The sequence below is a fragment of the Nomascus leucogenys genome, chromosome 8 (assembly GCF_006542625.1).
Source record: "Nomascus leucogenys isolate Asia chromosome 8, Asia_NLE_v1, whole genome shotgun sequence".
Classification (NCBI taxonomy): Eukaryota; Metazoa; Chordata; class Mammalia; order Primates; family Hylobatidae; genus Nomascus; species Nomascus leucogenys.
Window position 1 is genome coordinate 44,289,419 of NC_044388.1, and position 26,501 is coordinate 44,315,919.

The following is a 26,501-nucleotide window of genomic DNA, read 5'->3' on the forward strand; positions in this document are numbered from 1 at the left end:
AAACTTCATCAAAGGTAGCAAAACACACATTGGGAGAAGAACTGTCTTTGTCTCCTCAGTAAGTGGTGCTGGCAAAACTGTCTATCCACATGCAGAACAGTAAAACCAGGCCACTATCTCTCACCATATACCCAATTAATATACCATTTAACTCAAAATAAATTAAAGACTTAAATTTAAGACCCCAAACTATGAAACTACTAGAAGACTATAGGGGAAATACTTTATAAAATTGGACTAGGCAAGGATTTTTTTCAATAAGACCTCAGAAGAACAGGCAATAAAAGCAAAAATAGAGAAATGGGATTACATCAAACTAAAATGCTTCTGCACAACAAAGGAAATCAGTAGTGTGAAAAGACAATCTATAGGTTAAGAAAAAGTATTTGCAAAATATACTTCTGACAAGGGATTAATACCCAGAATATATAAGGAACTCAAACAACTCAGTAGCAAAACAAACCAAATAATCCAATTTAAAAATGGGCAAACGACCTGAATAGATGTTTCTCAAAAGAAGAAGTAATGGCCAAGAGACATACAGGCACATGAAAATGTGCTCAACATAATTGATTGTCAGAAAAATGCAAATAGAAACTACTATGAGATATCATCTCACCCCAGTTAAAATAGCTTATATAAAAAAGATAAGGAATAACACATGCTGGTGAGAAACTGGAGAAAAAGGAACCCTTGTACACTATTAGTGGGAACATAAATTAGTACAACCAGTATGGATAACAGTTTGGAGGTTCCTCAAAATCTAAAACTTGGGGTACCATATGATCCAGCAGTCCCACTGCTGGGCATATACCCAAAAGAAACAAAATCAGGCCAGGTGCAGTGGCTCATGCCTCTAATCCCAGCAGTTTGGGAGGCTGAGGCAGTTGGATCACCTGAGGTCAGGAGTTCGAGACCAGCTGGCCAACATGGTGAAACCCCGTCTCTACTAAAAATACAAATATTAGCCTGGCATGGTAGCGGGCACCTGTAATCCCAGCTATTTGGGAAGCTGGGGCAGGAGAATCGCTTGAACCTGGGAGGCAGAGGTTGCACTAAGCCAAGATTGCACCATTGCACTTCAGCCTGGGCAACAAGAGTGAAACTCTGTCTCAAAAAAAAAGAAAAGAAAAGAAAAAGAAAAAGATCAGTATATTGAAGAGATATATGCACTCCCAGGTTTGTTGCAGCACTGTTCACAAAAGCCAAAAATTAGAAACAACCTAAGCGTCCATCAACAAAAGAATGGGTACAGAAAATGTGGTACACTGCCAATCATTCTGTTAAGTGAAATAAACTAGGCACAGAAAGACAGACATCAAATATTGTCACTTGTTTGTGGTATCTAAAAATCAAAACAATTGAACTCATGGAGAGAGAGAGTAGAAGGATGGTTACCTGAGGCTCGGAATGGTAGTGGCAATGAGGGTGAGGGTTCTGGAGGGGAGATATTCTTGTTCATTCATAGAATTTTACTCATTCATTGGAAGAATGAGTAAGACCTACTATTTGCTAGCACAACAAGGTGACTATAATAATATACTTGTACCTTTTAAAATAACTAAAAATACAATTGGATTCTTTGTGACATGAAGGAAAAATTGAGGGAATAGATACCATTCTGCATGATGTGATTATTACTCATTGCATACCTGTATCAAAATATCTCATGTACTCATAAATATCTACACCTAATATGTATCCAAAAAAAATTAAAAATAAAATGGCCAAGATATACATGAAAAAATGGTCAACATCACTAATCATCAGTAAAATTCAAAGTAATAATGAGATACTATTTCACCTCAGTTAGAATGGCTCTTATCAAAACACTGGGGTTTGGTCTTGGTTCTGCTGCTCACTGCACAGAAAGCCAGTGTGTTGCCAGGGAAGATGGCTTTAATTGGGTGCTGCAGCCAAGTCCAAATTCATCTCCCTGACTAAATTAGAGATTTATATAGCAGGAAAGAAATATGTAACTATATGTGGGAAAACAGGAACTCAGGAGGGGTAAAGAAGCAATCATGGGCTGGGTGTTGTGGCTCACGCTTGTAATCCCAGCACTTTGGGAGGCCGAGGTGGGTGAATCACCTGAAGGTCAGGAGTTGAAGACCAGCCTGGCCATCATGGATAAACCCTGTCTCTATTAAAAATACAAAAATTAGCCAGGCTTGGTGGTGGGTGCCTGTAGCCCCAGCTACTCAAGAGATTGGGGCAGGAGAATCACTTGAACCCAGGAAGGGGAGGTTGCAGTGAGCTGAGATCGCACCACTGCACTCCAGCATGGGTGATAGAGATTCTGTCTGAAAAACAAAACAAAACAAAGCAAACAAACAAAGAAAAAACAAAGAAGCAATCGTGATGAATGAGAGAATGACTTATTGTCTGGATGTGATGATCTAGTGAGTTTCAGTTTTTTGATACCTACTGAGAGGCCTGGGAATCCTTTCCTGAGGAAGGAACTCAGGTAAAATGAATCTAAGTGTCAAGCTTTAACACCAGGAGGGTCAATTTCTATGTTTATCAAAAACAAACAAATGAAAACAAAACTGTCCATGGGCCTCCTGGATTGGCTTCATGGCTGTGATAAAAAAATACAAAAAAATAATGAATGCTGATGAGAATGTAGAGAAAGGGGAACTCTTTTGCACTGTCAATGGGAATGTAAATTAGTACAGCTATTATGGAAAACAGTAAGGGGATGTCTCAAAAAACTAAAAATAGAACTACCACATGAGCCTGCAATCCCATTACTGGGTATATATCCAAAGGAAATGAAACCATATGTTGAAGAGATATATACCATCGCTTGTTTATTGTAGCATTATTAACAATAGCCAAGATATGAAATCAACATTAAAGCGTATCTACTGATTAATGGATTTAAAAATGTGATATATATATATATATATATACAAAACAAAATATTCTTCAACCATATAAAACCGTGAAATTCTGTCATTTGCAGCGACGTGGATGAAGCTGGAGGGCATTGTTAAGTGAAATAAGCTAGGTAGTGAGACACAAATCATCTCAACTCACATGGGATCAACCAAGTTGATTTCGTAGAAGTAGAATAGTGATTACTAGAGTTTTGAGGTGAGGGTACTGTATTAGTCCATTTTCATGTTGCTGTTGAAGACATACCCAAGACTGGGAAGAAAAAGAGTTTTAATTGGACTTACAGTTCCACATGGCTGGGGAGGCCTCAGAATCATGGCAGGAGGCAAAAGGCACTTCTTACATGGCAGCAGCGAGAGAAAATGAGGAAGAAACAAAAGTGGGAACCGCTGGTAAACCCATCAGATCTCGGGAGACTTACTCACTATCACGAGAATAGCATGGGAAAGACCAGCCTCCATGATTCAATTACCTTTCCCTGGGTCCCTCCCACAATATGTGGGAATTCTGGGAGATACAATTCAAGTTGAGATTTGAGTGGGGACAAAGCCAAACCATATCATTCCACCCCAGTCCCTCCCAAATCTCATGTCCTCACATTTAAAAACCAATCATGCCTTCCCAACAATCCCCCAAAGTCTTAACTCGTTTCAGCATTAACTCAGAAGTCCACAGTCCAAAGTCTCATTTGGGACAAGGCAGGTCGCTTCTGCCTATGAGCCTGTAAAATCAAATGCAAGCTAGTTACTTCCCAGATACAATGGGCGTACAGGCATTGGGTAAATACAGCCATTCCAAATGGGAGAAATTGGCTAAAACAAAGGGGTTACAGGGCCCATGTAAGTTTGAAATCCAGCAGGGCAGTCACATTTTAAAGCTCCAAAATGATCTCTTTGACCCCAGGTCTTACATCCAGGTCACACTGTTGCAAGAGGTGGGCTCCCATGGTCTTGGGCAGCTCCACCCTTATGGCTTTGCAGGGTATAGCCTCCCTCCTGGCTACTTTCATGGGCTGGCATTGAGTGCCTGTGGCTTTTCCAGGTGCACAGTACAAGCTGTTGGTGGATCTACCATTCTGGGGTCTGAAGGACGGTGGACCTCTTCTCATAGCTCCACTAGGCAGTGCCTCAGTAGGGACTCTGTGTACGGGCTCTGACCCCACATTTCCCTTCCACACTGTCCTAGCAGAGGTTCTCTAACCCTGCAGCAAATCTTTTCCTGGGCATCCAGTGTTTCCATACATCTTCTGAAATCTAAGTGGAGGTTCCCTAACGTCAGTTATTGACTTCTGTGCACTTGCATGCTCAGCACCACATGGAAGCTGCCAAGACTTGGTGCTTCCACCCTCTGAAGCCACAGCCTGAGCTCTATGTTGGCCCCTTTCAGCCATGGCTAGAGCAGCTGGGGCACAGGGCACCATGTCCCTAGGCTGCACACAGCACAGTGACCCTGGGCACAGCCCATGAAACCACTTTTTCTTCCTGGGGCTCCAGGCCTGTGATGGGAGGGGCTGCCATGAAGGTCTCTGACATGGCCTGGAGACATTCTGTCACGGCTTGGGGATTAACATTAGCTAAAAGGCCCCAGGACTGAACTCAGTAGGCCAAGACCCCAGACTTCCTTTGGTGTCTTTTCTCCTCTCAGTTTAAAATGGCTCTTATCTCTTCCTTTATAATGTCAAAGGCTTTGCTACAGGCTGCGGCAATAATATTAAATAGAATGAGCATTTGGCTCAGCCATCAAAGATGCAAATCAGAACAAATACTTTCCATTTGTTCTTAAATGTGCCATCCCCAGCCTGACAGCCACAGGCACGTGTGGCCCACAGCACATCCTCTCCTTACCCGCTCCTGTCCTGGCTCAGGCACCTAGAGGTGTTCACAGCATGCAACAGGGACAGGAAAAGACTGTGGCTGCCACAGGGACCCAGCACAGCCAGCTACCTGCTCATTGTGCCAACAGAACCTTTCCTCCAGCCAAGGAATTTAGCCAGGTCTGAACCAGAGGAAGAATACAAGGATTAAAGGGACCCATTTGCACTGAGCAAGGGGTTTTTCCCCCAGGACCTTCCCCTTTTGCCTCGTAAGCTGTTTTTTCTTTTTTACATTTTCTAAGAGAGGGTTCCTACCCCCAGCACTCTGCTTATAATAGAGAAAATAATGGAAGAGTGACCCCTACTGGCTGATAACTGAAAATTCAGCAGGGCTCATTTGAGACGATCTAAACAGATACAGCCCCTGAAATACTTCGTCTCAAACTCGATTCCAAGCATCAGGCTGAAGTACTAGCAAGGAAAATCAGATTTGAGGGATCCAAAGCCAGGCAACAAGCACAATGTAAATGGGCAGGACCAATTCCTGCCAACTAAACACCCCCACCTCATGAAAGGAGGCCATGTTCCATGGCATAATGAGGCCCGGGGAACTCAAAGTTTGCCAACAGTTCGGAAGATGGAGGTATAGGTGAGAGTGGATAATTCCTATTCTCTAGGCCTTCCCTGCTTCATGGGTGCATGCTGCATTAGCCCCCATGGTGGCACCTGCTAAGGTTGCCAGAACTTGAGGACAAAAAGATGGAAGAGAAAGGGAGGATGTTGGCTTTCCCTCTCACACCCGGAGTTTTCACTGAAAGAAAGAAGAGAGTTGAGAGATGCCTCTGTTCCCGGTCTTTCAGAATGGGCAACCAGTGCTCTTTACCACCCCCAGCTTATACTCCTCTGGAGTGTATTCTGAACCACTGGAACTGCTTTGACACTCAGGATGTGGAGGAAAAATGCCTCATAGCCGCCTGCATAAATTTTTGGTCAAATTATGGACTGGAAGACCATTCATTTCAATACCATCAGGCAGTTGGACCTTTTCTGTAGACATGAGGACAGATGGTGTGAGGCCCCATATGGGCAGGCTTTCTATACCTTGAAAGGCAATCCAGACCTTTGCTAACAGTGTAGGATTGATCCAGCCCTCCTGTTTGTTGTCTCAGGAAAGGCTGCACGGGGCGAGCCAAGGGAACTAAAGATACAAATCCTAGAGGCACCGCCAGCAGAACAGCCAGCTCCCTCCAGCCCTGCTCCTCCAGGTCCACCTCAACCTCCCTATCCAACTTCATCCTCTCACTTACCCTCTCCTAGAAATCCTCACCTGAGACAAGCCCCAGTCTCACCCTTGCCCTTCCAACAGATGCCTCAGATGCCTGGTGAATTTGACCCCAGTAAAGTCCAGATCCCTTTCTCTCTACAGGAGTTAAAGCAAATTAAAGAGGATCTTGGCAAGTTTTCAGATGACCCTGTCCAATATATAGAGGCTTTCCAGAATTTCATCCAAGTATTTGAACTCTCCTGGAGAGACATTGTTACTTTTGAATCAGACCCTGACAGACACTGAGAAGCAGGCTGCTCTGCAAGCAGCAGAGATTTGGGGATGAGCTTTGTATCACATATAGCATCAGGGAAGAGGGCGAAAATTATCCAACTGGAAGAGAGACAGTACTAATGAATGACCCTGGATGGGATCCCAGTGGTTAGATGAGAGACTGGAAGAGGAGACAGTTTCAGGTGTGCGTAATGGAGGGCGTGTTTAGGACCAGGACCAAGCCTCTCAATTTTACTAAGTTATCCATGATTGACCAGGGAGTTGATGAAAATCCCACTGCCTTCTTGGAAAGGCTTAGAGAGGCCTTGGTAAAGCACCTCTTTACCTCCTGATTCAGTTGAGGAACAACTAACCCTGAAGGATAAGTTTATTATTCAGGCAGCCCCTGATATCAGGAGGAAGCTGCAAAAAACAGGCCCGGGGACCAGATAGTACTTTACGTAACCTCCAGAAAGTAGCCACCTCGGTCTTTTATAATAGAGACAGGGAGGCCCAGGAAAGAGAGAGGAAATACAGGAAAGAGACAAGGACTTTAATGTCCACCAGGCAAGCCCACAAACCCCAGAATTCCCAGGGTGTACCTGTTAACTGCTACAGATGTGGCCAGACAAGCAGACCAGCAGATGAGGGGTGTGAGCGGTGGGCGACCGAACAGGTGAGCCACTCCCGTGCCGCATGTCCTGTGAGGGAGATCAGTGAACCCTCTTGTTTCAGAAGGCTATAAAGCTTATGATGTAACAACTTCCAAAGTTACAAAGAGACAAAGCCGCTCATCTCCTACTAAAGGATCATGGAGGGTAGAAGAATCAATAGACACAAGCTCGTATGCTTTTAGTCATATGATTTATTTTGTTTTGTGAAGTTGAAAGTTTTAAGTTAATGGTGAGATTCTTGGTAATATCCTTTCTTCATCCGATAGCTTTGATTTTATCACTTGGTTACTGTTGCAGAGGAAATACAGAAAAATAGAAATGTTAAATCTTCATTGTTAATAAAAGCTGTTATTTACTATTCAACTATTGGTAGAACGCTTAATTAGTATAATGAGACACTGGTTATACTGGTGCAGTCTGTGTCTGTGATTCAGGAAATTTATAAATCTAAATTTATTTTTCATAAATGGATTGTAATTGCTACATTAAAAGGGAATATTACAAATTGATATTTATATTTTTAATTTACACAGTCTCTAAACTTTACATGGATAAATGAAAATCATCAACAAAGAAACAGAAGAAAAATATAAAGTAAAACCACAAAAAGGAAACAGAAAAAAACAGCAATATAAATATGTGAATAAATAAGAAAGAATTACTATAAATTTTTCTCTATGTATCTGAGGAGGAAAAGAACTTCCAAAAACCCTCTGTGCATTTCCAGTGGGTTCTTAAATACACTTGTTCAAAGACAAACTAACTCTTCACTCCCCTCCACTTCCTCACCCCAAACTAAACCAGTTATTTCTCTACTATACGATGTGTCACTGGTAAAAGGTGTCACTATCCATTCTGTGAGAAGAGTGGAGGTTTTTTCAGTTCTCTCTTTTATTCTAACCCATAAACATCCATCCAGTCACCACTCTAACAGATTGGGCCTCTGTCATACCTCTGAACATGTTTTTATGCTTTTCCTCCTCTCCAATCCTGTCCTCATCATACCTTTCTTGTGCATTCAGCAGTCTCTTAACTGCTTCACTACTTTCCATTTGTGACTGAATCTACTTTCCCTATTTTATCCCAGTGAAATTTGTAAACCGCAAGACATATAGTACCAAATCCATTTCTTACCATCTTAAAAAGTACTTTACCTATGTTCTAAGTCATATAGAAGAATATTTAAACTCCTCATTGTGGCATACAAGATACTTGTTTTGGCTCATGGTTACTTACATGGATTTTACATCTCAGCATTCATAAACTTGCAAATTCCCACACTTTGGGAGGCCGAGGTGGGCGGATCATGAGGTCAGGATATCGAGACCATCCTGGCCAACATGGTGAAACCCTGTCTCTACTAAAAATGCAAAAATTAGCTGAGCGTGGTGGCGTGTGCCTGTAGTCTCAGCTACTTGGGAGGCTGAGGCAGGAGAACCGCTTGAACCCAGGTGGCAGAAGTTGCAGTGAGCCGAGATCGCACCATTGCACTCCAGCCTGGGCAACAGAGTAAGACTCCAACTCAAGGAAAAAAAAAAGAGCCAAAATTTTGTAAATAAGGGGGGTGGTTTTACTTTCTAGCCTTGCTATTTTCCTGCTGTATATCAGTAGCCATATTATTTAAGCATTTTTTCTTATATTCTGCATCTAAACTGTCAGTACATTCTGTTGTGTTACCTTCAAAATGTATCCATAAGACCATCCTTACCACCCCTGGTCTGAATTGCCATCTTTTCTCTCCTGGATTACTGCAGTAATTTCTCCACATCTACTCTTGCCATCATATAGACTGTTTTCAACAAAGCAGCTTTTTAAAGGGTAAGTCACATGCTTGGAATCTGCACCATCCAGTGATTCCTCCCTTTCACTCAGAGTAAAAGACAGATGGCCTCCAAGAGCACCAAGACCCTCCATGGGTGTTACTTCTCCGGCCTCATCACAGCTACAACCCTCTTGGTAACTCTGCTCCAGATAGAATGACATCCCTGATATTTCTCCAACATTCCTGACATTTTAGCATCATATCATGTATATATTTTGAAAGCTGCTGTGAAGATATTTGCATGGATAATGCCAGTATATGCCTGCGTGGGATAGATTTGATGTGCAGCTGGAATGGAAAAGCTCTATCTTTATCCCTGGGAAAGCCTGGATGTCTGGTTTTGACTTTTTCCTAGGATAAAGGGAGTAGTATTTATGATGAGCCATTTACAATTTAAAACAAGAAAGCTTGGGCCATAGCATCTCTCTAATTCCCAATGCTTAGTGGCAGATAAGGAAACAGAGACCCATTGACTTAACTATCAACAAAATCAGATATGAGGGAATGGCAGCTAAGTAATTAGATGAACTCTTGATCTCACTCTTGGTTGAAGTTTTGAATTTTCCATTTACTCCCAGTGATAGGCCTAACACATCAAATATAATTATTTCTTTACACATATGAATTAGAACTTTGAACAATATATATGAATGCCTATTTTATCCCATCTTAAAGATTAAAAAAAAAGTATCGTTCTGCCTTTGAAGAAAGGTGCATTTAACATTTTGCCTGGCATCTCATGTGTCTCAATCAATGTAAATCCCATTCCCAATCCCCAGTCACATATCAGGCTATATTGGTTCAAGATTGTGGCAATCTTAAGGGTTTAAATTCTGAAGTCGATTTTCTTAAGTTAAACTCCACTACAATACTCACTAAAATTCTATTTTCCTGGGGAATCAATTTATTTCCTTTTATCCATTTCCTCATCTCTAAAATATGGGTAACAATACCTATGGCATTTTAGTAAGGATCCATCATCGTAAATATGGAGAGACAATCTGTGTAAATCGCCCAATGAGAAGCTTAAATAAGGCCAGAGGAGGTATGATTGTTTATGAATATTTTACAAAACTATTTATAATCTCTTTAACATCATTCCTTATTACAAAAATGTTGTTCAATAAATCTCTGGCTAATATTAGTTAACATTAAATATTTCTAAATAAGTATAAAACATAATTAACATCAAATATATTTCTTATTTTTGTTTTACTATATAGTATTAATAAATAGGAGTCAAGATGATGAAATATGGGAATAATAGTTTTCTCATACTGAGGTATTGTTAAAAGTAAAAAAAATACTCCATGAGTATTATTTCTTAACAATTTGATTATTTCATGTCACCTTTAACTCTGTGACTGGCTGTTGTTACTACTGCTGTCTTCTGAGATAGAGCTGTATAAAAGAGATAACATTAGGAAACACTGTAATCTTGAGCAAAATCAAGAAAAGTTTAAAAAGCTACATTTGCACTAATTAATCAATTAATATGTATCCAGTGGCCAAGTGCAAGCAGAGCAGTCAATTTGGAAGCAACGGACATAGACAAGAAGGGGTGATGTCAATTATAAAGCCTTCCGGTGATAAAGCCTAGTTCCTGATCATCTGGTTCATTGCTATCTTTTTTTGCTTCAGCCCTACTTCATTTCTTACCCTGGCAGCCCTGAAACCACTTATTGTTGTAAAACTTAGGCTGTCGTGACCAGATTTTGTCAGTTTTAATCAATGATCCTACTTATTCTTCCTTTTGAATTCTCAAATCCCTACATATTCATAAAGCAAATTATGGTTTGATGTGGTGTTAGAGTAAAAAAAAAAAGCTGTGCAAGTACCTTACTTATAATTTCAGAAAAACATGAGCCATATTAATTATGCACAAAATACAAAGTATCCTATCAGTATCCTATCTGAGTTCTCTCTCTCATTCTGTACCATCTCCTATTTTTCTTACCTTCTACATATTCTATTCACAAAATTTTCTTCCCTGGCTATTTCTGTGGACCTTTTTGGCACAACTGGTTGTCAGTGCAAGAGAAATGGGGTTCCTCGGGAAGTCAACAGAACTTCCTTAACAATTGTAAAGAACTTGGCTTTCTATGTGAAAGGCAATGAGGCTTTACTGAATAGCTTTAATTGTTCTTGGCCCTGTAAGAACAGGCAGGATACTTAGATGATTGAAATAAAATAAAAAAATAAAAAATAAAAAAATAAAAACTTTGGTATATGCTGAGAACTTACTCAATATTTCTTGTCTCACTGGGTTGCCCAGGCTGGAGTGCAGTGGCATGATCTCGGCTCACTGCAACCTCTGGCTTCTGGGTTCAAGCAATTCTCCTGCCTCAGCCTCCTGAGTAGCTGGGACAGCTGGGACTACAGGCGCACGCCACCACGCCCCCCGGCTAATTTTTTGTATTTTACTAGAGATGGGGTTTCACCATGTTGCCCAGGCTGGTCTCAAACTCCTGAGCTCAGGCAATCTGCCCGCCTCGGCCTCCCAAAGTGCCAGGATTACAGGCGTGAGCTTACTCAATATTTCTAAACATTAATCCAAACCATCCTAGGGTCTCTTCTTGGATTCCGAATGGCACTGAATTCTTCCCACAATGAATTTTAATATTAAATTAAAAATAATACATTTACTTACCTGCTGCTTACTGTTCCCACTTTGCTCCGAAATCTCTTCATTTTTTTCCATGTAAGACTAACAATAGCAATTAAAATGAGCAAAGGTGAAAAAATGTAGAAACTGATCAAAAGACCATTGTTTTTAGGTGCAGCACGTCGTTTTGGAAACAAGGGTACACTTTTTTCTGAAAACATGAGAGTACCTTTTTAACTATTTGAAAAATGATGAAATCATACCAGAATTTGAATTATAGAAATTTAGAACTCAACACAGTTAAAGAATGAATATATTTGAATTTAAAAGTGTTTTTAGCTTTCTCTGACTGGGCCCCAAAGTGCATTATACACTGTGTAGGTCAACCCGATACACTTACACATATAATTGACAATACACAGTCTTTAACAATATGTAATATTGTCATAAATGTACTTATTTTATTGACAGTAAAATTTTTATTGACATAAAATACATATTTATTGACATAAATTTACTTATAATCCCTTCATGTATACTTATATTTACTTATATGATATAATCTATTTTAGTGTATCATATTTCTTTTTGTGAACTGCATTAAGTACATTCACACTGATGTGCAACCATCACCACCACCCTGCTTCAGAACTTTCTCCTTCTGCAAAACTGAAATTTTTTACCCATTCAATATTAACCCACCATTTTTCCCTCTCCGCAGAGGAGCCACTATTATTCTACTTTGACTCCATGAATCTGACTAACCTAGGTACTAATGGAAGCAGAACTCAGCCTCGGCAACCACCATTCTACTTTGACTCTGAGTTTGACTCATAGAAGCAGAATCATATAATATTTGTCATGTTCTGACTGGCTTATTTCACTTATCATAAGGTCTTCAGTTTATATCTACATTGTAGGGTGTGACAGGATTGTTCATTTCAAGGGTGAACAGTCTTCTATTGTATCTCTACACCTTATTATGGTTACCCATTTATTTGTCAATAAACATTTGGGTTTTCCGTGTTTTGGCTATTGTGAACAATGCTGCTATAAGCATGGGTATACAAATATCTGCTCGAGTCTCTACTTTTAATTTTTTTGGGCATATACGTAGATGTGGAATTCCTGGATAATATGCTAATTCTGTGTTTAATATTTTTAGCAACCAGCATGATGTTTTCCACAGACTGCATTATTTTACATTTTCACCAGCAATGCAAAGAGTTCCAATTTTTTCATATCCTGGTCAACACTCGATATGCTTTGAATTTTCCTTTGTAATAGCCATCCTAATAGGTACAAATTGGTATTTCATTATGGTTTTTACTTGTATTTCCCCAAGGATTAGTAATGTTAATATGTGAAAAACACAACTTTTTCTGTGCTTACTAGCCCACTCCACAGCTTTACATTTCCTCAAAGATGTATTAAAAGTATTCAACTACTTTGCCCATTTTTAATGAAATTATTTGTTTTGTTGTTGTTATTGACTTGTAAGAGTTCTTTATATATTCCTAATATTAATCCCTCATTAGATAGATTATTTTAAATATTTTTGCCTATTCTATGGATTATCTTTTCACTCGATAGTATCCTTCGATGCACAACAGTTTGTAATCATGATGGATCCTAATTTATCTGTTTTTTTCATTTACTGATGGTGCTTTTGGAGTCATATCAAAGAAATCATTGCCAAATTCCATGTTATTACAATTTCCTATCATGTCTTCTGTTTTAAGGGTTTATAATATTAGTTCTTACATTTAGATTGTTGATCCATTTTGAGTTAATTTTGGTATATGGTATCAACAAGGGCCCTACCTCATTCTCTTGCATGCAAATACCCAGATATCTCAACATGATACATTGAAAAGACTGAACTTCCTCCAGTAAATGGTCTAGGCATTCTTGAAAATCATTAGACCATACACGTGAAGATTTATTTCTGGGATCCATTTTCTATTCCTCTGGAAAACTTCAGCTTTCTTATATTTTTGTCCAATGTGATATATCAACTATCAAGAAAGTACAACAAAGTTCTGGAGACTTCTGTCTTTCTGTCATAGCTTTTGTTGAACACATTTGAGAATTCAGCCTTTTTTTTAACTGCTTGAAATAATATGAGGAAGACTATTGATTAAGGAAAATATTATACAATTATTAATCTGACAAATGCAAAGAAACATAAAGCAACAGTTTAGCCTGTAATGATTATCTTGGTCTGTTCAGGCTGTTGTAACAAAAATATCATAAACTGGGTGGCTTACAAACAACAGAAATGTATGTTTCATCGTTCTGGAAGCAGGGAATTCCAAAGTAGAGGCACTGGCAGATTTATTCTCCGGACCTATTTCCTGGTTCATAACCATCTTCTCGTTCTAACCTTACATAGTGGAAGGGATGAAGGATCTCTCTTGGTTTTCTTTTATTAGAACACTAATCCCATTCAAGAGGGCTCTGCCTTCATAACCTAATTAGATGCCAAAAACTCCACCTCCAAGTGCCATCACATTATGAATTAGGTTACATGATAAAAATGTTGAGGAATGCAAACATTTAGTCTACAAAAATGTTGCAATTGACCATATAAATGAAATGTCAGACTACAAATCTTTAGATGATGATATCCTAATTTTTTTCAAGTGAAGAATCAGTGAGTCAATGAAGCATTTCAAAAGACAAAATGGACACATAGAATTCTTATCCAGTAATCATATAATAGGAAGGACTTCAGCAAGCAATATTTTTCATAAATACCTGGGATTTCTTGCACTGTAAATAAGATCTAGAATCAATAGTATTCCAGCTTCTATGGAAGATGTTCATGAACATTTATTGGATATTGTCCACAAGTGGACACAGTGAAGTTAAATATTTATGCAGAGTTGATTGAATGGAGTCAGTGTAGGAGTTTAAAAACTGAGTAATTATTTTGGATGTTTATTAAAATGAACTGAAAATATTTTAATTATAGTACAAAGAGGATAACATCAGGAAAACTGTGACCATCAAAGTTGTCTTTTGAAGATGTAAATGCACACACAAAAAAAGAATCACAAAGTATAGTCACCTCTAACCCACTAGAGATGTACTTCAAATGTTCCTTGCAGTCATAGAAAGGATATGTTCTAGATCCATGATTGACAGCAGGAACTGTATTCAAAACACATAGAGCACTTTAGTTATATACCCTTCAAAGACTAGAGTAAAATATTGAGCTTTCTATATTTAAAATTTTTATTGAAATTTTTCATAAAGCTGATTTCACTACTTTTATTTCTACTTTTATATATTTCCTGTAATATATTTTTTAAATAAAAAAATAGTTTTGGGCCTACAAGTTATAGGTAACTAATAAGGGTTAATTTCAGGTGAAATAGAATTCAAGAGAAAGATAAACATTACAGAAATAATAAAAGCAACAATGCACCAGAAAGAAATCTAAACTACACATACAATAATGAAGAAAAAATCAAAATAAAATTAAATACAAACTAACTGATAAAATAAAAAAAATACATAATTATGATTAGAATTTTTAAAAACTCCTCTCTTAGTAACTGATAGAAGTAAAAAGAAATCAGTTGGTCAGTTCCATGAAAAAGTATAAGCTGCTTTAACTCATCTAATATGAAATAGATAATATTATTGTTTACATATTTATTAAGAAAATAATTATTTAAGAAAAATCTTTATTTTAAAAGCTCCCCACAGAATAAATCTCCAGACCCATATGAATTCACTGGACATTATTACTAAATTTTTTTTAATGCTAATTTTAAGCAATCCCTTCAAGAATACAGAAGAGGAGTAAACACTTCCCAATTAATTTTATGATGTCAGTTTTAGTTGGCAACAAAACAAGATAAAAACAAGTACAAAGAAGAGAGAGAGAAAGAAAGAGAGAGAGAGACAGAGAGAGAGAGAGAGAGGCAGGCAATATCTCTCACCAACCTAGACACAAAAATCCTTGACAGAATATTAACAAATCAAATTTAGTAAAGTACAAAAATTAATAAATAATGATGAAGAATTTATTCTATATTTTCAAAATTGGTTCAAAATTAAAAATCAATGTAATTGATCGTATCAGTGTACTACAAGGTTCATACATTCCTATCAACCGATACTAAAAAGCATTTGAAAAATTAATACTGTTAATAACAAAACATCTCAATGAATACATATTAAAGGAAGTTCCTCAAACTAATAAATAGTATCTACAAAAGTCCTACAGCTACCATCATACTTAATGGTGAAATACTAAATTCTTTTCTGCTAAAATAATTATTAAGGTGAGTTGTTTACAACTCTTATTCAGCATAGGCCTGGAAAGTCTAGGAAGTGCAATAAAATAATAAAAGTTATACATATTGGAAAGGAAGAAAGAAAGCTGTTATCGTCAAAGCTATTTGAAGATGGCATAATCACTTATGTAGAAATCCCAAAGAACTTGCAAAAACAAAACAAAAAAATCTCAGAAAACCGAATTCAATTATATAGGGAAATACAGGGTTGATGTGCAAAAATCAATGGTATATTTGCATATTAACAAGGAACAAGGGGAAATAAAAACATAAAAAACACCCAACATCACCTAAAATTGCTCTCAAGATAATGAAATAAAAATGAAATAATAAATGCATAGGATATGGTAAAAATTACAATAGCCTGATGAAAGAAATCAAAGCAGATTTCTTTGATTTCTTTCATCAGACTATTGAAGAATCAAAGCAGATTTCTTTGATTTCTTTCAAATAGAGAGATATACTGTGTTCATAGACTGAAAGACCCAATAATAATGAAGATGTAAATTCTTCCTAAATTGATTTGTAAAAATCACAGCAAGATTTTTAAATAAAGATATATGAACTCATGCTAATATGTATGCATATAGAGAAAGAAGAGCTCTGAGAATAGTTGTAGCAATTTTGAAAAAAAAAAGAATAAAGTGACAGGAATTCCTTTTTTTCCCCCAATGTTAAAGAATGTGGTACTGGTGTATGGAATAAGACAAATCAATGCAACTGAACAGAGACCTAGTAAAATATCAACAAAAATATGTTTAATTAATTTTTGACAAAGGTGCAAAAACAATTCAATAGATGAGAGATAGCTTTTCTAAAAAATTATGCTAGAATTTTTGTAGTTTCAGGTCTTGGATTTAAGGCCTTTATCCATCTTGAGTTGATTTTTGTATAAGGTGAGAGATGAGGACTCAGTTTTATTCTCCTCCATGTGGCTTGCCAATTATCCCAGCACCATTTGTTGAGCAGGGTGTCCTTTCCCCGCTTTATGTTTTTGTTTGCTTTGTCGAAGACCAGTTGGCTGTAGGTATTTGGGTTTATTTCTGGGTTTTCTATTCTGTTTCACTGGTCTATGTGTCTATTTTTATACCAGTACCATGCTGTTTCAGTGACTATGGCCTTATAGTATAGTTTAAATCAGGTAATGTGATGCCTCCAGATTTGTTCTTTTTGCTTAGTCTTGCTTTGGCTATGTGGGCTCTCTTTTGGTTCCACATGAACTTTAGGATTATTTTCGGTGAAGAATGATGGTGGTATTTTGAGGAAAATTGCATTGAATTTGTAGATTGCTTTTGGCAGTATGGTCATTTTGACAATATTGATTCTACCCATCCATGAGCATGGGATGTGTTTCCATTCATTTGTGTCCTCTGTGATTTCTTTCAGCAGTGTTTTGTAGTTTTCCTTGTACAAGTCTTTCAACTCTTTGGTTAGGTATATTCCTAAGTATTTTATTTTATTTTTTGCAGCTATTGTAAAGGAGTTGAGTTCTTGATTTTATTCTCATCTTGGTCGCTGTTGGTGTAAAGGAGAGCTACTGATTTGTGTACATTAAAAAGAACTCAGTATATGAAAAACATACTTGCACACACGTTTATAACAGCATAATTTGGAATTGCAAAAATGTGGAACCAATCCAAATGCCCATCATCAAAGAGTGGATAAAGAAACTGTGAGCTAAAGAAACTGTGTGATGATATATATATATTTATGATGAAACACTGCTCAGCCATTAAAAGGAATGAATTAATGGCATTTGCAGCAACCTGGATGGGATTGGAGACTATTATTCTAAGTGAAGTAACTCAAGGATGGAAAACCAAACATCATATGTTCTCACTCATAAATGGGAACTAAACTACGAGGATGCAAAGGCATAAGAAAAATGCAATGGACTTTGGAGACTCAGGGGAAAAGGATGGGAAGGGGGTGAGGAATAAAAGACTACAACTTGGGTTCAGTGTATACTGCTCAGGTGATGGGTGCACCAAAATCTCACAAATCACCACTAAAGAACTTATTCATGTAACCAAATACCACCTGTTCCCCCCAAAAGCTATGGAAATAAAATATTAAAAAAATATATGCTAGAGTAATTGAACACCCATTTATCAAAATTTAACCTTGACATATTATCTCTCATCCTATATAAAATTACTTTAAAGTGTATTATGGGCTTAAATGGAAACCATAAGGCTATACTTTTTAAATCTTCAGGTCCTAATACTCATAAAGAGGTCATATGCTTGACACCAGAAGCACAATCCAGTAACTAAAACAGTGGACCTTATCAAGTAAAAGTCATATAAAGAGAAATTTTGTTCTGAGAAAAAACAAATTATAGACTTGGAGAAAATATGTACAAATCACACATCCAACAAAATACATGTATCTGTAAAACATAAAATCTTTCATAAACATGGCATTTTTTTCTATTTTCCTCTTCAATTTTCTTTCATCAATGTTTAATAATTTTTATTGTAGAGATCTTTCACTTCTTTTAGTTTATTCCTAGGTAGTTCATCTTATTTGTAGCTATTGTAAATGGAATTGCTTTCTTCATTTGTTTTTCAGATTGTTCGCTGTTGGCATTTTGTATTCTGCGCCTTTACTGAATTTATCAGTTCTGTAATGTTAAAATGCCTGTACCACACAAAGCAATCTACAGATTCAATGCAATTGTTCACAGAAATAGAAAAAATAATCCTAAAATGCATATGGAATGACGAAAGACCCAGAATAGTCAAAGTAATCCTGAACAAAAAGAACAAAACTGGAGGAATCATGTTACCTGAACTTATACTACACAAAGCTATAGTAATCAAAATAGCATGATGCTGGAATAAAACTGATACACAGAAAAATAGAACAGAATAAAGAACCCACAAATTAATCCACATAATTAAGGTCAATTTATTTTCAATAAAGGTGTCAAGAACATACATTGGGGAAAGAACAGTCTCTTCAATAAATAGTTCTGGGAAAACTAGATAGCCATATGCAGAAGAATGACGCTAGATCCCTATCTCTTGCCATATACAAAAATCAAATAAAAATGGATTAGAGACTTAAATCTAAGACCCTAAACTATAAAACAACTAGAACAAACCACTGGGTAACCTCTCCAGGACATTGATTTGGGCACAGATTTCTTGAGTAAGACCTCAGAAGCTCAGGCAATCACAGTAAAAATTGACAAATAGGATCATATCAAGCTAAGAAGCTTCTACATAGAAAAGGAAACAACCAACCAAGTGAAGGGATAACCTACAGAACAGAAGAAAATATTTGCAAACTACCCATATGACAAGGGATTAATAGCCAGAATATGTAAGGAGCTCGAACAACTCAACAAAAAAATTAATTTTAAAATGGGCAAAAGATCTGAATAGACATTTCTCAAAAGAAGGCCTGCGAATGGCAAACAGCTATATGAAAAGGGGCTCAACATCACTGATCATCAGAGAAATGCACCTAAAAACTACAATGAAATGTTATCTTATCCCTGTTAAAATGGCTTTTATCCAAAAGATACGCAATAATGTGAGAATGTGGAGAAAGGGGAGCACTTGGTACACACTGTTGGTGGAATGTAAATTAGTACAGCCACTATAGAGAACAGTATGGAGATTCCTCAAAAAAACTAAAATAGAATTACCACAAGATCCAGGAATCCCACTGCTAAGTATACATCTTAAAAAAGGAAATCAGTGTATTGAAGAGATATCTGCTCTCCTATGTTTATTTAAAGCAGCACTATTCACAGTAGCCAAGATTTGTAATCAACCTAAGTGTCCATCAGTGGATGAATGGATAAAAAAATGTGGTACATATACACAACTGAGTGCTATTCAGCCATAAAAAGGATAAAATCCTGTCATTTGCAACAACATGAATGGAATGGAGGCTGTTATGTGAAGTGAAATAAGCCAGGCACAGAAAGACAGAGGGTGCCTGTCTGTTTTCATTCATATGTGGGAGCAAAAAACAACAAAAAAATTGAACTCTTAGAGAGTGGAATCATGGTTGCCAGAGCCTGGGAAGGGTAGTGGGGATGGGGGGATAAAAAGGGAATGGTTAACGGTTACAAAAATACAGTCAGAAGTCATAAGGTCTGGTGTTCAGTAGCACAATAGAGAGACTATAGTTAACATTGATTTATTGTATATTTTAAAATAACTGAAAGAGTGTGATTAGAATGTTCATAAAACAAATAAATAATAAAGGCTTGAGATGATGGATACCCCAATTACCATGATTTGATCATTACACATTGTATGTCTAACAAAACAGCACATGTACCCCATGAACATATACAACTATTATGTACCCATAATAATGAAAAATAAAAATTAAAAAACATAATATTTCTCAAAACTGAACATTTAAAAAACACAAACAATCCAATGAGTAAATGGTAAAATGTATGAACAGACTTTTCACTAAATAGAATATACAACCAAATAAGCATATTAAAGGTGTTCAAAATCATTATCCATGGGGAGGTGCAAATGAGATATTAATAAACAGCTAATAGAATGATTAAAATGCAAGAAAAAACAGTGGTACAATCAAATGTTGGTGAGGGTGCAAAAACGTGGGTAATTCATATATTGTTGGTGGGATTGTCAAACAGTACAGCCATCCTGAAAAAATATTTAGCAGTTACTTTTAAAACTATAAGTAGTTTACAATATGTCTCAGCTATTTCAGTCTTGTGCATGTATCCCAGAGAATTAAAATATTATTTTCACATAGAATCTTCCACATGAATGTTCATCTCAGTTATTCATAATAACTAAAACTGGGAAACACCCAAATGTCCTTCAGTGGATCAAAGGCTAAAAAATTATGGCACATCCCTACAAATGAAAACTAGTCACCATTAAAAAGGAATTAAGTATTGGTACATGCAAGAACTTGGATCCAGTTTGGGGAAATTATGCTAAAGAAAAAAATCCAGTTGCACAAATATAAAAACCGTATGATTTTGTTTATATAACATTCATAAAACCACATAATTAGAGAGACGGAGAACCATTTAATGGTTGGAAGGAGAGGTAGAGATGAGGGAAAAGAAAAAAATCTATCTACAAAGGGGTAATGTTAGACAACCATGTAGTGATGATACAGCTATGCATTGTCATTGTGATAGTAGTACATAAATCTAAACTGTGATAAAATTGCATAGAACAAACACACACACACACACACAAACACACAGAAACACAAATGAGTGTAAATATACTGGAGAAATCTGATTAAGGTCTCTGTATTTTACCGATGTCCATTTCCCAGTTTTGACATTGTAGGACAGATTTGCAACATTTTAACATTGGTGAAGGATGAGTGTAGGTTAATTTATTCTTCTTTTAATTTACTTATGTATATATTTAATTCAACTACTTTTTTCCTCCTAAATTAACTGAAACTACTTTCTTCAGTATCATCTACTAATAAAGGACCCCAAATTCTAAGTTGTGGGAACAAGGAAACTCATTCTAACAACCTCTTGGCATATATTTTTTCTTGATCTTCAGTGTCTTTAACTCCTTTGCTCTAAGTTGCCATATTAAGATATTCATACATCTAGTTATATGCCACTTCAGCATATTTGACATATGAATCCATTCCTCAAGCATTTATTCAGGTATACAATTCTAATAGTAAAAGAAAGGTTTAGTAAAAACAAATATATTTATTCAGGACTTTTCATCAAATCAATTTAAAAATGTTCAGTGCCACAGACTATTCATATGCTGTAGGCATGAAAAATTTAGTGATTTTTCTTTTTCAATATTACAGTTACCTTTAAAGATTGAATTTGATTGTGAATTGGGATATCACAATAGGTGACATCCTTGGAATACACAGACTATATAATAAAACTACAACGTTTTCTATAATTTAAGTATACTTACATAGAAAACTCTGCTGTATAAATAGAAATGTTCTGGGAATCCTGCTTAAAGTGAAGGGGAGGCCTTTTAAAATGTTCGTTTCTAGGTGAGAATTAAAACCATACAAAAATTTTGGTTGGCAGAAAGATTTAGAGCTGTCTGGCTCTAGATCCAATTTAGTAGCCACTAGTCACAGTGGTCATTTAAATTTAAATTAAATAAGGTAAAATACAGTTGAAATTTCAGTTCCTTAGTTTCACTATCCACATGTTGGGTGTTTGGTAGTTATACAGGACGGCAAAGACGTAGACCATTTCTATGAGAACAGAAAGCTGCATTGAAACACAGATTTAGAGACTAACCTACTGTAAGCCAAAATCCATCATCGATACTTCCTCCTGGTGATGACATTGCTGGCTCACAATCTGGAGGAGCATAGCCAGGATCACATTGACAATGGAAATGTTCATTGCAAATCTAAAACCAAAACAAACAAAAAAAGCATTTATGTACAACCAAAAATTAACTGCCTTATGTGTGATTGTTAGTCAATGTAAATTTTAAAAATATTACCATTTAATATAAATTTTAAATTTAATACGAAAAATAATTTTAAAAATAAAAGGCAGTATAATAAATGTCCATGCAATATATTTTCAAACATCATAGAGGTATCTTCTTGTTTGTCTCTTACATTGCTAAATAAAGTGAATACCATTCTTGATACAATTTAAATGCTTTTTATTAGAAGGGCGTACAGATTATGATGCTGGAAACTATAGAATGGTGGGAGTAAAAATTTATTATGAATTGTGTTGGATTTAAAAAAATAGTTGTGATGAGAGCCAAATTTTATTTAAAAAAATAGGGGGGGAAAGCCAAAATTTTAAGATGCTTGCTCAATCAGATACAGACACAAAACATTTATATAGAAAGCTAGAAAAAATGTATAAATGTGATCTGGCAGATGAATGGAAAAAGGGCCAGTAGAGAATTCAGAAATAAATGCATACAAAATTGATTACAAAAGTAGATTAAAATTAAGAAAGAAAAGAAACTGTAAATAATAGATGCGTAAGTAATTTTGAGGAAAAATTGATGTAAGCCACACAGGCAGGCCACTTTTTTCCTGAATTACTATAAAAAAATATGAATCATCAATATGGCAGAAGACACTGACAACAAGGAGACAAATGCGTGCTTAGAATGACTTATAAAGTTTACAACATTTCTATAACCCAGCAGATAAGTTTACAATAGATGAGCAAACAGAAATGCAAGTGGCAGATATGACCATATATACTTAGAAGCTGTATTATTAATTATCAAATAAATGCAAATTAACAATGGACTTAGCATGTTAAAAGAGACTAAAAAGATTAATACAACTAATCTGGCCAGAATATGAGGAAATGCACATTTTCATACATGATAGGTGGGAAAAAAAACTGGTATAATATTTCTTGACGACAGTATATTACTTAGGAAAATTCAAATTATGCATGTATTCAGCCCAAATTTTATTTGCTAATAATTTAAGAAAGCATATCAATGTGCAAAGGTACATTTCCAATCATATCTGTTGTACCACTATTTGTAATAATTAAGCTAAAATTTAACATTAATTGAAAGGCCATCAGTGAATGGCATTTTGAATATAGTATGGATGATCCATACAGTGAAATAAGTTGAAGCTGTTGAGGAACGAAACAGATCTTAATGGATTGAAAACTCTGATCTCATAAATCAATGTGCATAACAGTGTGTGAATGTTCATATTGTATAAGTACGCATACGCTCAATTATAAACAATATGTATGTATATGCATACAAGTATAAGTATAGCCCTTAATAAATCCGTTTCTAAAATTTAATAATCTTAATCTAATGTCATAATAATGGATTCTGTTTCATGGTGCATTCTTTGCAAAGTGTAAACTTATTTGCTCATGAGGCCTATAACAATCTGATTATATGCATAAATAATATGTATGTATAAATAGTGGATCTACTTTCCTTATTTAATGACAATTTTCAAAAAGAAATTTTCACATCTAATACTTGTGAACTTTATTATTTTCATAGAACATATTATTGACATAGACTAAAATAATTATACTGAGAAAAATAGTAACTGTTACATACCCCATTCTGTCCACAATTTGTAGTACATTTTGTTATATTTAGTTCACTCAAATATCTGCATCCTTGGGAGTGACATACCTAAAATGTTACGAAGCCAACAGCAACAAAAGTACTAAATGTAAAGTCAAGAGACAAGGAATCATATTCGTACAAATATTATATGCACAGGAGATATACAGAACAGATGACTCTGCATTTCATAACATTTTAATAAAAACCCATAGGAACGATTCTAAATGGTATGTTATTAATAAGAAATATTGCAAATGAGATATTTTCAGAAAGCAGAAATATACATTTTTATTACAAACTGGTACAAGAAAAAGGAGCCAGCTTGTACTGGCAATTTTTAATTTACAGGACCTCTTTTAACACTTTTTATGCACCTTTCTTTTATTTACTCATATAGACCCTTAGAAGGAGATATTTTTATGCTCATTTTGTATTTGAGTAGTAGGGTGGCTGTATCAAATGGTGGGTCTATATTTAGTACTTTCAGAAATCTCCATACTGTTTCTCAAAGAGGTTGTACTTATTTACATTCCCAACATCAGTGTATAAACTTTCCTTTTTCTCCACATTCTTGACATCTATTGTTTTTTGACTTTTTAATAATAGACATTCTGACTTGTGTAAGATGGTATCTCATTAAGGTTTTACTCTGATAGTTGGTGATGTTGGGCATTTTTCCTATGTTTTTTGGCCGCTTGTATGTCTTATTCTGAGAAGTGTCTGTTCATGTCCTTTGCTCACTTGTTAATGGGGTTACTTGGTTATTTTGTCGCCGTTGTGTTGTTTGAGTTCCTTGCAGATTCTGGATATTAGTCCTTTGTTGGATTTATAATTTGCAAATATTTTTCCCATTCTGTAGATTATCTGTTTACTCTGTTGTTTCCTTTGCTGTGCAGAAGCTTTTTAGTTTAATTAAGTCCCATTTATCTACTTTTGCTTTCATTGTGTTTGCTTTTGAGGACTTGGTCATGTATTCTTTGCCTGGGCCAATGTCCAAAAGAGTTTTTTGTAGGTTTTCTTCTAGGGTGTTTATAGTTTCAGATCTTACATTTAGGTCTTTAATCCACCTTGAGTTAGTTTTTGTATATGCTGAGAGGTATGGGTCCAGTGTCATTCTTCTGCATATGCTATCCAGTTTTCCCAGCACTTTTTGAAGATGGTCCTTTCCCCAATGTACGTTCTTGCTGGCTTTATTGAAGATCAGTTTGATGTAAATATGTGGATTTCTGGGATCTCTTTTCTGTTCCATTGATCTATGTGTCTATTTTTATAATTATATCTTGCTGTTTTGGTTACCATTGGATTGTAGTGTAACTTAAAGCTAAGTAATGTGATGCTTCCAGCATTGCTCCTTTTGGTTAGGATTACTTTGACTAATCAAGCTGTTTTCCTGTCATATAAATTTCACATTTTTTTATTTCTGTGAAAAATGACATTGGTATTTTGATAAGGATTGCATTGAATCTGTAGATTGTTTTGAGAAGTATGGTCATTTTGATGATATTGATTCTCCCAATCCATGAGCACAGGATGTTTTCCCGTTTGTTTGCATCATCTATAATTTATTTTATTTATTTAATTCAGTGTTTTGTAGTTCTTGTAGAGATCCTTCTCCTGCTTGGTTAAATATATTCCTAGGTATTTAATTTTATTTTTTGGTAGCTATTGTAAATGAGACTGTCTTCTTGATTTTGCCCTTGATTAGATCACTATTGGTATATAGAAGCACTACTAGTATCTGTCTATTAATTTTGTATCATGAAACTTTATTAAAATTATTTATCAAATCTAAGAGTTTTTTTTGGTGGAGTAATTAGGGTTTTCTAGACAAAAACTCAATCATCAGGAATAATTTGACTTCCTCTTTTCCAGTCTGGATGACTTTATTATTTTCTCTTGCCTTATTGTTTTGATGAGGACTTCCAGTACTATGCTAAGTAAGAGTGGTAAAAGTGGGCATCCTCGCCTTGCTTTAGTTCTTACAGGAAATGCTTTCAATTTTTCCTCGTTAAGTATAATGTTGGCTGTATGTTGGCTGTATGGTTGTTGTAGATTGCCTTTATGATGTCGAAGAATGTTCCTTGTATGCTGAGTTTATTGCGAATTTTTATCCGAAGAGATGCTGAAATGTATCCAATGATTTCTCTGCATCAATTGAGATTATCGTATGGTTTTTATCTTTCATTCTGTTGATGTGATGGATCAAATTTTTGATTTGCATGTGTTGAACCATCTTTGGATCCCTGGGATGAATCCCACATAATCACGATGTATTATGTTTTTGATGTGCTGTTGGATTTGATTTGCTAGGATTTTTTTAAGGACTTTTGTGTCTATGTCTTCCAGAGATATTGGTCATTACTTTTTTTTATGCCATTGTTTGGCTTTGGTATCAGATGATACTGGCCTCGTAGTATAAGTTAGAGAGGATTTCCTCCTCCTTGATTTTTAAAAATTGTTTCAAAAAGATTGGTATTATTCTAATTATTAGTTATTCTATTTATTAGTTAGTCTAATTATTAGTTATTCTATTCCGGAGGTCGAATTGGGCAGTGAATCCGTAGGGTCCTAGCCTTTTTTGTTGTTGTTGGGATAATTTTTATTACTGATTCAATTTCACTAGTCATTACTGGTCTCCTTGGGAGTTGTATTTCTTCCTGGTTCAATCTTGGTAGGTTTTATGTTTTCAGGAATGTATCTATTTCCTCTAGGTTTTCTAGCTTGTGAGCATAAAGTTGTTCATAATAGTTTCTAATAATCTTTTGTATTTCTGTGGTGAGTT

At 35.9% G+C, this 26,501-nt stretch overlaps 1 protein-coding gene across 2 annotated transcripts in view; it reads right to left on the reverse strand.

Moving 5' to 3' along the window:
• Window positions 1-7,096: 7,096 nt before the first annotated feature.
• Window positions 7,097-26,501, reverse strand: part of LOC100603789 (A disintegrin and metallopeptidase domain 3-like) — a 72,340-nt gene continuing 52,935 nt past the window's right edge. Inside the window, exons 17-21 of one of the 2 annotated variants that reach the window (XR_004031322.1) lie at window positions 23,708-23,785; window positions 21,925-22,039; window positions 11,398-11,563; window positions 10,098-10,148; window positions 7,097-7,213 (exon numbers count right to left, since the gene is read on the reverse strand). Coding sequence is in view for 1 of the 2 variants with exons in the window: in XM_030817168.1 (XP_030673028.1) it covers window positions 10,100-10,148; window positions 11,398-11,563; window positions 21,925-22,039; window positions 23,708-23,785 (408 nt within the window). In the remaining variant the exon portion in view is untranslated. Of the gene's footprint in view, window positions 7,214-10,097; window positions 10,149-11,397; window positions 11,564-21,924; window positions 22,040-23,707; window positions 23,786-26,501 lie in introns of those variants that run through there. The other variant, XM_030817168.1, reaches the window with a different exon arrangement.